At 46.5% G+C, this 12,951-nt stretch overlaps 2 protein-coding genes across 6 annotated transcripts in view; both read left to right on the plus strand.

Moving 5' to 3' along the window:
• The first annotated feature begins 2,973 nt into the window (after positions 1-2,973).
• LOC112466543 (microtubule-associated proteins 1A/1B light chain 3A-like) lies at positions 2,974-6,850 on the plus strand. Of its 5 annotated transcripts, none has more exons than XM_025034681.1 (4): positions 2,974-3,145; positions 4,397-4,559; positions 4,652-4,845; positions 4,941-6,850. In XM_025034681.1, exons 1-3 carry the CDS (start codon positions 3,109-3,111, stop codon positions 4,815-4,817), a joined length of 366 nt encoding a protein of 121 aa, XP_024890449.1. In that variant the 5' UTR covers positions 2,974-3,108; the 3' UTR covers positions 4,818-4,845; positions 4,941-6,850. The 5 variants fall into 5 exon arrangements, with proteins under 5 accessions (XP_024890449.1, XP_024890446.1, XP_024890445.1 ...); XM_025034678.1 differs by having other exon boundaries at positions 2,978-3,154; XM_025034677.1 differs by lacking the exon at positions 2,974-3,145 and adding an exon at positions 3,174-3,593 and having other exon boundaries at positions 4,915-6,850.
• A 5,227-nt stretch (positions 6,851-12,077) lies between these two features.
• LOC112466539 (MAP kinase-activated protein kinase 2) overlaps positions 12,078-12,951 on the plus strand; it is a 28,087-nt gene continuing 27,213 nt past the window's right edge. The window contains exon 1 of the mRNA XM_025034665.1: positions 12,078-12,485. Coding sequence (XP_024890433.1) covers positions 12,360-12,485 — 126 coding nt within the window. The 5' untranslated portion in view covers positions 12,078-12,359. The remainder of the gene's footprint in view (positions 12,486-12,951) is intronic.

Genomic DNA, 12,951 nt, shown 5'->3' on the forward strand with positions numbered 1-12,951 from the left:
AACTCCCGTTCGCGGCTTCGCGGCGGACCTCGCGGCGCGATCGACACGCGACGGGACGCGACGCGACGCGACGCGCTCGGCGCCGAAGTGAGTCTCTCTCTTGCGGATTTCTGCGTCCTCGCGCGAGTTTCCGAGTTTCGACGTTTCGAGCCCGCCCTGCGCGCGTGCCGGTCGGAAAAACGTCTCTCCTCTCTTTCTCTCTCTCTCCCTCCCGGTTCCTCTGCCCCTCTCTCGTTTCTCTTTGTCCCGCACGGTACTCCGCTCGGCTCCGTCGCCGGACGAACACGCAGCGACCAGCGCGGACCTGCGACGCGCGACGCACCGCGGAGCGTGTCGCTTCACATAGACGGTCCTACGGAGCGGCGAGCGGCCTGTCGCGCGCGACTCTCGGCGATCGGACGATATACTCCGGTTGCTCCGGTTGTTCTGTCGGTCGTAACGAGCGACGATTCGCGGGTTTATCCCGAGGCGGATTTCCGACGGGACGACGACGATGACGGATCACAGTCGATACCGTCGACCGGCTTGCCGCGTTATCGCGGTAGCGTCTCGTCGACGGCGAGGCGAGTCGTCCCTGGTGTGCGCACTTTGTGCTCCATGACGGCACGTTCCGTTGATGACTTCGCGGGAGACGACGACACGGACAGATTTTGCCCACTGTCGCCGAGGTCAGGAAGCGCAGTCCGTCCACGAGGGAGCGACACTTGTCGGCACGACTACTCCGTTTCCGTCGGACACTGCGTGTCCGTCTCTAATGCGTCACCGATTATTTATAATAGTTATTACATCTCATGATAATATTTTTTACCGAATAATCTTCATAAAGTATAAAACGTTGTATTCAGTAATAAAGCGTTCTAAAGCTCTTCAGGATGCTTATATACGTCGTTTTATTAATTAAAAAAAAATGTCCACAGCATTGGGATTTCTGCGGATTTCAGCATTTATTACGTTTAAAGCCCGTCTCATGCGACCTGAAATTCCTATCAGATTTAAGATGTTCCATTTATAATGTCACGCGCCGCGTAAAATGGTAAATGATTGAAGAATCAAGCTATTCATAATAGATATGAAAAGTGTATTAAAATACATATGTACACGCGCGCGCGGTAGATAAATATAAATAGATACGTGTCAGATTTTAGAACAGAAATCCAATACAAATTATGTTCTCCAAAATAAACCTTAAACATTACGTACATCATTTCAAACATATATTTTAAACGTAAACGAATAATTAAAACGGATTTTTTAAGAGAAAATTTAGCGGAGATTTTTTGAATAAAAGTCTCGATACAGCCGCGTAGAATGTGAATTTTAATTCGCATTCGAATCGCACGTCAATATATCAAATCATTCAAATTCATCGAATGCGATTTCATTAAAATTTAAACATCGCGATCCGGTTAATCCGGTTCGGCCGAAAAGGCTATTGCGCCTTTTCTTTCGTTTTTAGATCTGAAATAAATGTATAGTAGTGATGATAATATTTGGAAGGAAAAAGGAAGGGACGAATGAGGACGGCGAGTGTATGTACATACGTACACTTCGATGGAAATGTGTTGACAACTGTTGGCCATATGATTCTTAGGTGCATGCGCGCATCCGGAAATCTGCGCAACCGATCAGGTGATTGTTTCGGCATACTCGTGCCTAGACGCGACTAACTTTAGGTGCCTTTAAGTTCCTTTCCCCGACGAGCTCGAGCAAACTCTGATTAACTTGACCGACGATTAATTCGACCGGTAGAATTGCTCGGAAAAAAATTTAATAATACATGTATAAGTCGTTGTTTCTCGCCCAATTTTTTTCTCTATATGTTAAATAGTTAAATAATAAAAATCGATTTTATAATGTTTTAACAAAGTAGTATATTTTACTTGATAAGTCAATCGTCAATGACGTTGATTGGAGTATTAAGTGACACATTAATAATTGCAGAAAATTAGTTTTATAGAGACATACTTAATTTCATATAAGTCTTTTTTTTAAGTAAAATGAATAAAAGAAGATTGCGAGTTAAATTGCAGAAAATACAATCAATGAGATAAATTCGCAATAACAGGATCCTAATGTCCATTTCTACTTCAATGCAGATTAACTTTAATCTCGGTTTAACTTACTTTTTATCTTGTTCTAATTCTTAGAACTAGAAAAAGATAAGGAGTAAAACCGAGAAAGTTAATCTGCATTGGTAAAAATAGACATGACTCCAAGTAACAAGCTGACGTTATTCTACATTTTGACAACAAAATATGGGCGAAGTCATCAAAATGATGATAACATTGATAACACCAGCTTGCTATCTAGAAAGAAAATCTTTTTTTTTTTTTGAAGGAGATTAATAGCCATCGCAGTGAAAGTCCTCTTTTCCAAGATATGAATCGTCAGGTATTATTCGAAACTGGAAATATTGAGATAACGTGAAATTCTTGAACATCTTTTTCAAAAGTGTTGAATTATTCGAGACGTTTAGAACTCTCAAAAATAAAATTATCATCTACAAGATATCGAGTGGATTAAAATATAGTAAAGTAAAAATGTTACCAAAAAAAAGAACATTTTTAAAACATTCAGGACTTAAAAAAGGTTGTTCAATTTTCGAAGAATATTCGTAACGATTTTCATCATATATTCGCAACGACTATTTTCCTATCGTTATTGAGATTATTCTAAACTCCGATCAACTTCGATTAACTTCAATCAGCGATTAATTTCGATCGTGCGTGGCAAAATTTATACCACCCGTGCAATTCTCCGTCCCTGATCCGTGCTATTTTTTTCCGCGTGCGAGCGACAAGAAATTAATAATTCCGTCCGCGTTAACGAGATACTGCACAGGCATTACTCAGCAGACTAATCGTCGATTAAATTAAATCGGGGTTCGCGATCGGAATCGAACCCTCTTTCTGCGCTGCGAGACGCGTACGAGGCTGAGCACGTTGCGTGCGTGGTTACGTCACGTCCGACTAACCCAACCTGACGAGCCTCGGTACGGCGTCGTTGTGCATGCTAGAGCGTTATTTTGACCCGAGATCGAGTCCACAGCTGATAGCGCTAACGCGTACGTCGCAGTAGGTGATAGCACGTTACAACGTCACGACGAACATGAATTTGACGCCCAGGAGATCGTACAAGGATAAACGTACGTTCGGTAAGTCGCTGCGTTAATCAGTTCCTAGGTGATGTCTCGGAGCGTTTATAGGGATAGGGCCGTAAAGCGGAGTAAGGAAAACAAAGGGCGAAAAGGGAGATCGTACCCGATTCATTTCGATCCGGAGGGATATCCGGGGACCGTTCGAGAGAGATCCGGTCGTCGCTTCGCGAAGCTTCGATCTCTTGTTCGATCTGCTCCGAACGCTCCGAGACGCGTCCCTCTCGTTATATATTTTTATCATAATCTTCCATCCGCGATCTGTGTCGTGCAACGACCGAGCCGATATCGCGAGGAATGGTCGCGTTCATTTACGGCCGAACGAGGGACTCACCTCGACAAGCGCGCGACCAGATAACGCAGGAACAAAGCGTGTCGGAAACAAAGGGTGAACCAGCACGGAGGAAGAATAACAATTACAGCGAGAGACGTTATAAAGGTAGCGGCACACACTGTGCCAGGTGTTTCGTGGAAACGGAATTTTTTTTTCTTCTTATTGCGCAATTGATTGCAATTCGACGGAAGAACAAAAGAGCGTTCCTTGGTTCAATGCACATTTTCTTATCTCGGATATTATTCTTAGTGCGACTTTAATCGTCCGTTGTAGTGCGACGTTATTGTAGAAGATGAGTTCCAAGTGGATTCCACGCTACAAACGAGAACGCTCTTTTGGTGAGTGTTGAGTAATCGATTCTCAAGGTAGATTAACTTCAATCTCGGTTTTAACTTACTTTTCATCTTTTTTTAATCCTAGAGAGCCAGAAAAAGATAAAAAGTAAATTAAACCGAGATTAAAATTAATCCACATTGAAAAACATTATAGATATTCAATTGAAATCCTCCCTTCTGTGATCAATCAGGCCTCCAGGGATCCGACTGATAAAGACACTCGACTGAATTATTTTTGCCATAGCTCGTTATTGTATATCATATGAAACATGATCGTATTCTTTTTTAACTTCTTTTAACATTTGGTCAGCATTCGTTTCGCTGTGGATGCATCATTTAACTTTCTACAATATTAAAATGTAACTGTGTATATCGTTATACATAGAACGCAAGCAGGTCAAGAAGTTTACTGTACATATAAATAAAGCAATTGACGTGGATGCGCATTTTGGTTTGATTTACGGAGTCACGAGTGTGGCTCATCATTTTGGCCGAATAGATTAAGAAATGCATCGATTGATAAGATACGTTATTAAATACGCAAATGATCTTTTTTTTCTTCTGTTAATCCAGAACAGCGATCTTTTAGTGCGGAGGAAATCAGAAAGCTGCATCCGAATAAAATCCCCATTATCGTGGAGCGTTACAAGTTAGAAAATCAGCTGCCACTTTTGGACAAGAGTAAATTTCTGGTGCCGGACTTTCTGACAGTGGCGGAATTTTGCAAAATAATCAGGTACATTTGTGTTTCGCTGTGTGTAACGATTCGTCCAAGATTTTGTAGAATATAAGTAAATTTTATTAATGTATCTCGTGTGTTGCAAACAGACGTCGGCTACAGCTGAATCCGACGCAAGCTATTTTCCTACTGGTGAATCAGAAAAGTATGGTGAGCGGTAGTCTGACCATGGCTGAGCTCTATCAAAACGAGAAGGACCCGGACGGTTTCCTGTACGTTGTGTTCGCTAGTCAGGATGTATTTGGCAATCATTAACCGGAGCGAGATAATTTTAATAAACCAAGTGAGTAAAAGCGACTCGTTACAATTCGACTAATTCCTAATTAGGCCTAAGGCTTTAACGATTGATTAGGATTAACCATTGATGCAAAATTACAGGTAAGAACGAAATACCTCCTCGGCACTTAACAATACTTTGATAGATGTTTACGTGGAATTTTGTGGGGATTCTAGATCTGCTAGCAACTCTGTCTGCCTTTAATTGAAATGTGCAGAAATATTTGTGATCGACTTACCGTACCTGCTGAAATAATTAACAGAACAATCGTATAATTTGGTTTTTGGAACCTGTGTATAAAATTATTACGGTGCTTTCTACCCCTTTGACATACGGACAAATTACATTCGATATAAGTCAGTATATATAGTTTACTACTAGTAATGATGAATTTTACTACTGATTTTAGTGGTGATAGGCTATATAAAATGTTAATAAGGTAATATATGTATTACAAAGGTGTTGCGTGAATATTCATTTCTCAATGGGTCAGTAAATTATGGGAGATTTTTTATCTCTTTCTTTCAAATCCATTTTTTATTTAGTAAAAATTTAGTACAAAATTATAATTATTTTAATAAGTTTTAGATACGATATTTGTCTAATTTGGTTATTTTTTTATAAATAATTTGCGTAGTAGGCCAGTCTCTCTTTTAATTTGTTTGCAACTTGTGTAAAATCTCTATAGTCTGTATCATTATTACTATATTATTATATAACTTTTAAGCATAGAGTTTGTTACCGTTACACAAATACGATTGAAATTGAAATGAATTTGTGTTTGCCAGATCAGCAGAATTTTCGTTTTAACAGATTACGTTGATATCTCTGATTAATACACTTTTACGTGCTAACAAATACACACATGTAGTACTCTCGAAACTGTTTTATATTATGATAACAAAATATTTTTCATGTGTATGAAAATATCTCGCTGTCATAATATCTTTGTTAAGTATTATTTTTACCACACAATGTTAAGACATTGACAAAAAGTGTTCATGTACATAACAATCTGCAACGTGCAATGTACGGTGATATGCGTTAAATTCTTGTAAAATTACATTAAGTTTTACACAAGATATAAAATTGATCTCTATCAAGTTCAACGATACACAATAAAACTAGTTAAGTACTGTACCACGTTAATCAGTAAACTCTTCAGGGCCACGTTTTAAGATAATCTGACACAAAATGTCTTCTCTCTGTAGGAAACTTATGCAATAAGCCACCAAAAAAAAAAAAAAGAATGCAAAAATTTATTGTTAAGGGATGAGCAAGAAAATCAGAAGGGCGCAAAGGTTTCTGAAACTTTTTTAAATATCGCATAAAACATAGTTACGCGTTTATACATTGATATATAGTCTCTCTGAGCTTTTTTTTAATTCCACTTTATAATGGACGCCAATCCATATTTCTCTAACATATATTTAATGTAATAGCCACGTTTATGTAAATATCTCTACTAATATACTTTAATTTACATTGTACTGTATAATCAGATGCAATTTTAAGCGTAAGAATGTATTTCTAGTAATAGTCCAATTTTGTAAGGCATTGTATCGATACGATATATGTTATCGCAGCGCTTTTCGGCAGGTTGATTTTATTCTATAGGGCTCATCGGTATGTTCTGCAACTTTACGTATGTACGCAAGTATGAATGTAACGTGCAGCATACAATCATTGTACAACAGAAAGCGGGATATTCGCCACAGATGCGTTTCGGGGGAATATCCTAACGAAGTCGTTTTAGTCGCACTTTCTTACGCTTTCCAACGCTTAAAACGAAAATAGGTATATATCCGAGCTTTGGAGAGAGAAAAAGAGACAGGGAACGAAGTGTAAGAAAAAGTGTGATTAAAACGAACATAATTAAATTAAGGATGGTAGTGATACTAGCAGTAGTCACATCACATTTAGTGGTAAAGCTCTCGCGATGAATTATGCGGAAAATTGTATGTACCCCACATTGTGCGACGTGTTTGCAATAAACTAATTTTTTTTCATATTCAACGTTTTCGCTATTTCCCTTTTCGAGGGAAAATTTCCGGACCGTTTCCCAGATTTCTTGTAAACTCTGATAAGTTTCGGAGTGGCATACACACGTTATGTAAATATATTAATATATTTTATCTTGATATTGCATATCAAGATAAAATATCAAAAATATGAATTAGAAAATGGTGGAGTTTTTATAAAAAAAGTAATTGAATTTAAATTTTAAAACACATGATTTTCAATTAATTCCTGTGAGATACAAGGAAAATATATAACTGTAATGAAGAAAAAATTTACAATTTGCAGTGTGAAATTTTATGTAAACTTTTGAAAACCATTATATGTGTTTTATTTTTGTATTAATCGCCTTATCTTATTACTTTATAAATAACAAATGGCACACAATATTCTAAAATTAAGATGCTCATTGTCGTTACTGGTTCACAAATTTTATTATTACATTTTCTAATCGAAATTTCGTTCTGAACGCTATTGAAATTTGGGTAACACGAAACCTCGATTAACATTCTCATAATTTCGACATGTTTTCTTCAATATTTTCAATAGTTATCGTCGTTTTGGGCATCGAATCGGTAATCTCTCGCTCTTCCGAATCGAACTTTCCGCCTCCGTCATTCGCAAATATGGCGTCGCCCGCCGATAACTCGCGCCGTAGCTCATCGCCGCGGCGCGGCGCGGCATTCGCGAAAATGACGAAAATCATCCGCTATTCAACGACGGCGCGCTACACGCTCGATGACACAGCGAGCAACAGCGAGCGACGCGAGATGTCGGGGTGTCCGCGAAGGCAGGTGGGGGGGTGACGGCAGGATAGGGGGCGGGTAGGAGAGACGGCGAAAAGGTAAAGGTTAGAAGAGGTTATGAACTCTAACCCGCGGACGAAGCCTGGTAGCCAGCCCGCTGGTCCCGATCGCGCGTCGGCACGGATCAGTCGTCGCCGCTGCTAGCCGCGAAGGTGAGTCGCGGTTCCTCTCCTCTCTCTCTCTATCGCTATCTCTCTCTCTCGCACTCGAGGCTCGCCCTCGAAGCGCAGAGTGCGATCGCGTTCGCGAGCACGGCTCCTTCGCGTCGGTGACTTCCTCTCGGATAGCAGAGGCGTGCGCGCGCGCGCACGCATACGTCCGCGACACTCGCACGTCGTCGTCGACGACGGCGAGAACGCGACGACGACGTCCGGTCTCCTTGTTCGTTTCTCTCTTTCGCGCCGAGCGCCGTCGCGTCGGCCGAATCGGGCGCGACGAATAAATTCCGGGTCGCGAGAGGGTCAGGAGGATACGGCGCGACGATAAAATCCGGATACGGACTACGGAGTTACGGAGGACCGCGTTTTGCACCGTGTGTCCCTTGTGCGCGCTGATCAATGGCGTCACCGCGGCGCGGCAGGCTGCCGTTCCGTCGCCGTCGCCTCGCTGCGCGCCGAGCTGCTCCCGACCGTCAGATGATGCTGCGCTCCGACGGAGAGTCGATGGGTAGGAAACGAGGCGAGTCTCGTCTACCTCGAGGTAGATCTCGCGAGCGCCCGAGGGCTTCCTCTCTCGGTGACGTAACCGCGCTCTTGTGTGTACGGAGTACGTTTCTTGACGTTCCCTCGGCGATCTTCCTCCTCGGAAAGATCCTCCCCGAGCTCCCGGAAGAGCGTTACCCCGTTTTCTTCTGCGCGACCATTGACATTTCGATTCCGTCGTTCATGCATATTCAAGCGCCCGCGGGATAGGTATATCTCACGAAACGTACGCGTGTCCGCATTCGGAAATACATATTCAAGAGTTGGGCAATATAACGGCCTCCGTTGGCGCGGCGCGAGCGAAACCAGAACAAAGCCGCCTTTTCGGTCGCGCACGTGTCGCCGCGCGCGCGAGATTTTATTTTCGGACGCGATGATACACTTATGCGCGTCCGTGCACATGCAGGCCCGCGGGGGCTCCTCGGAAGGAATAATCGCGACGCCGTCGTCGGGGCGGGGCCTGGGACAGAGATCCGTCAGATCCGTGCCGATTCGCGGTACGCGGGCAGGCAGATAGAGAGGCGCGGTGACCTTCGGACCCACGGGCGACCTTTACCTGCCGCGCGGACCGTACCGTTGTACCGCAGACGTAATTGATCACGGACTGGACTGTGTTCTCTCGGTATGTGTGTCGGGGTTTCCGAGAACCTCCGAAGAAAGCCTCCGACCGAGTTCCCTGAGACCGCTCGAAAACGCCGAGTCGATCCGCGATCCCTTGCCCCGGCAAAATTCGCGTCTCGGGACGATCCTTGAACAACCGAGAAACCGGAGAAACGTGAATCCTCTCGCGGCGACTTCGACCAAACTCCGATTAACTTTAATCGGCCGGATTAATTCCGGCGGAATCGTTCGCGGCAAAATTTTTAGCAATCCTGTTTATCCCGAATCTCCGAAATGGCGAAAAATTAGCAATCTCGATCGTATTGACGACACAATGTGGACATTGCTCGATAAGTTAATCGCCAATTAGCTAACTGGAGCTTGACGGACAGGCGATTAAGTTAATTGGAGTTTGACGGAAAACGCCCTTCCAATTAGAGATAAAAGCGCGTCGGACGATAACCGAAAAGTTTGCGGATCAAATTTCTCTGCGTGCTCTGTAATTCGAGAGCGAGACGATCGTCTCCCCTGTGGAAAATACCGGGAAAGGATACTCCGGTGCTTATTTAATTGTTCGACTTGTCACGGAGGATTACGGCTGGGACGGGATATCGATCAACCGTTGACCGAAACGAACGACCGTGGAATTTCCGCGTGGAGTCGCGCGAATAACCGCGATTAAAACGCATTTTTTCATCGGATATATCTACGATCTATTCGTTGATAAGGGAGCGCGAACAAAGAGCGCGACACCGCGCAAAAATATTTCTCGCTTCGCCGTCCGTCGATCGTCCGCGCGTGTGCGCGGACAACGGCGAAGGATACGCCAGAGGTGAGACGCTATACACCTGAGATCATCGCGAGCTCGTGCACAAGGTGACCGATCGCTTACGCGCGAGCAAAGAAGGAAAAAAAACCGCAGAAGCGTGCGGGCGCGTGGAGAACGGGGAGAGACCCGCGGGGCGAGGATGCGTCTCCGTTTTACAAAATTATAAGTGAAAGGACCGACATAAAGTGCGCGATTCCGACGCTGACACGTTCCGCTCGGGTCGTGCGGCGGAATATCGTCGGCGATTTCACGTCTCGTCGGGAACGTGTCGTTCGGCGCGTACGGTAACGCAGTGGAAAAAAAAAAAGAAAAAGGAAAAAACCCGCCGCAAAAAGTCACGACGCGACTTATCGTCGTGCGGCCGTGCCGCGTGTCCGACCTATTCGCGACGACCTCGACGGCGTCGGCCGATAAGTCATCGCGCGAACGCGCGTTACATGACATAACCCGCGACGTTCACCAGAGCGAGCGTAGGGGGAGGGGGGGGGGGGAGTGAGAGAGGGCCGAGGCCTGTCGTCGTTCTCTCGCTCCCGCTCGCGCGTAGAGAAGCCGCGGCCCCGAAAACGCGCGGCGCTGACTCGACCTCGCGGCCGCGGCTGCTGTTCATTCTGCGCCTAGAAACGTGGATTTTTTTCTTTTTGTTTCTCTTTTTTCCAATCGCTGTCTTTTTTTCCTTCTCTGCTGTATCCTTTCTCTTTATCGCTGTTTCGTTGTATCTTCCGTTTCGCGGAAGATATCTCACGTTTTCTGTTAAAATTTCCTCTCGATCGCTCTCTTTGCCACACTGGCTGTTTTTTTCCGCTCTCTCTCTCTGTCTTCCGCTCCTCCCCACGCGATCCGCCTACAGGTCCACGTCTTCGTTATCTTTTACTGCGATTTCAGGTTTTGCACGTAACTTTTTAGATCGCCCGCTCGGACACTTGTCCTTTTAACCTTTCTCAACTGTACAGCCCCGAGGTCACGTTTGACGTCAGTGACTGCACGACATAGTCGCACTTTGGGGAGATCTATCCGAGCGAGCTATCCGAAACGAGAACGCGATATCCCCCTTGCCGGTTCGCGGTCCTTTTTTTATTTACAACCCCCATGTGCGTAATTGCGCGAGACGCGAGGTCGCGTCTTTTGCCGTTACGTATATACAACGGATCCGTCTCGTGTCTTCCTTTTTTTCTCTCCCTCTCTCTTTCTCCTTTTCGGGAGCGGCAGGGTCACGCGGTTGCATATCGCGGGCGTGTTGGCCGCGTGACGTAACACAACATTACCCGGCACGCTCGCCTCAGCCTCGGCCGCGCCGCGCGCGCTCGTTTGCTCGGGCGTAGAGAGGAAAGCAGGCAAGCGGGACGCGAGAATGCACCTGGCCGGCGCGCGGTGCGGCGCGGTACACAAGAGAGTGACCTGCCAATCTCGCGCGCTCGCTCGCACGCTCGCGGGTTGCTCCCTCGCTCGCGCTCTCTCGGCCGCCCGCTCTCGACCGACCGGGCGACCGACGCGGACGGAGCGGCCGAGCGGGCGGCCGGCCTGCGTTCACCTGCGCGCAAGGTTGCCGCGAGAGAAGCACAGCGGCGGCGGCGGCGCGCGGTCGGTTCTTCGCGTGAACCGACGACCAGCGAGAACGCGACGACGCTCCGGCGTGGACGCGTCGCGATCGGCGCGCGTTGCGACGAGCGACTGAGCGAGTGAGTGAGTATACGCGTGCGTGCGGTGCGTGCGTGTGTTCGTCGTTCGTCCGTCCGGTCAGCTGCGTTATTCTCCGCGTAAAGCTTGGCGATATACATCGACGGTGGGCCGAGGGACTTATAACCGATCGAGCGATCAGGCGGGCGGGCCGAGCGACCTGACACACAACAGGTAGCGTACCGTGCATTCCGTCCTCGAACTTTGCGCGCAAGCGCGCGCTCGCCGGAGTTCGGCTCGCTCGGACTCTACGGCGGAATCGAAAGTGACTCTCGACGCGTGCGGTCGCACGCCTCCGAGAGCTTTTGACTTCTCGACGGAAGCGGGCGAGCGAGCCGATTTGAACTCGCGCCGTCCCGTACCGTGCCGTGCCGTCGGAGTGTCGGGCGCGCGGCGCGCCGAGGTGTCGAAAGAACGTGCGCGTTGCGTTCGCGCGAGCAATATTTAGAAGCTCGCGCGGCGTCGAGAGTCCGTCGAGGTGACGTTCCCACGTCCAGCGCGCCGCCGGACGGCAACGGCCTTCCGCCTCTCGGGGGGGGGGGGGGGGCCCGCGGTATCCCGTCGCCCCGCGCGGATGAACTCCGGATTCGGGGGCTCGGCGCCGCGGACCGGACGCGAGGCGTGAATTCAGCGTGGGCGGGGAGGGCAGCGGGATTTAAAGCGCGGACCTCTCGAGCGGGGCGCGGTCCTCTCGAGAGGGACGGTATACACACTTTCAACTCGCGCGACTGACCTTTCGACCGCTGGCCGTGCAATTTTTCGCTTTTCCTTCCCCGTCGTACGGTTCTTCCGCGCCGAGCGTAATCGGCCCGCGCGCGGCTTATCAGCGCTCGCTTGCTCGCGCGCGACGTGCTCCGGGGCCCTTATCGGCGACGCGCGCGGGACGAATCGATGCTCCGATTCGGAGAACGAGGAAGCGATCGTCGTGGGATCTCTTCACGGTCGACGGACGAATATCGACGACGATCGGCGCGAGAATACATACAGGATTGTCGTGGTGCTGTTTTTCAAGACCGAGTGAGTTGTCGCGGATATCTCGGGTGTTCCGCGCCTCTGAAAAATCCGGAGATTAGGTATCATCGGCAGTATCGCGAGTAGAGCGACGAGAGATAGCCTGAAGATGCCGAGTATTTAGAAATTCGTAAAACATAAAATTAATGGAAATGCATGTGGGACACTTTGATAAGGGTAAACAGCGATACATAAATAAATATTTACACTTTATATGACGCTTAATCTTTCGATGACAAATTTGTTTGCACAATTATAAATGCATGATGATATATCATTATAAATGTATATCCAAAGTTATTTGCATAATTATTAATTATATTACTTGCATGTGACAGGTGGATGCACGAGAGATTAAGCTTAGGATTACGTAGATCGAGGATCAAAGAGTATCAAGAAGGGCAAAGTTCGCTTGAGAAACACTGTTAAATATCAGAAGATAAAATTCAAGTCAATATCTTGAGTTAAATAA

This window comes from Temnothorax curvispinosus, unplaced genomic scaffold (assembly GCF_003070985.1).
Source record: "Temnothorax curvispinosus isolate PA1 unplaced genomic scaffold, ASM307098v1 QBEX01016327.1, whole genome shotgun sequence".
Classification (NCBI taxonomy): Eukaryota; Metazoa; Arthropoda; class Insecta; order Hymenoptera; family Formicidae; genus Temnothorax; species Temnothorax curvispinosus.

Coding starts and splice junctions, on each gene's coding strand:
- LOC112466543 (XM_025034677.1), top strand. CDS start 3,452: ATGGTCGCGTTCATTTACGGCCGAACGAGGGACTCACCTCGACAAGCG. Junction 3,594..4,396: donor CAGCGAGAGACGTTATAAAG/GTAGCGGCACAC, acceptor CTGTTAATCCAG/AACAGCGATCTTTTAGTGCG. Junction 4,560..4,651: donor GAATTTTGCAAAATAATCAG/GTACATTTGTGT, acceptor TGTTGCAAACAG/ACGTCGGCTACAGCTGAATC.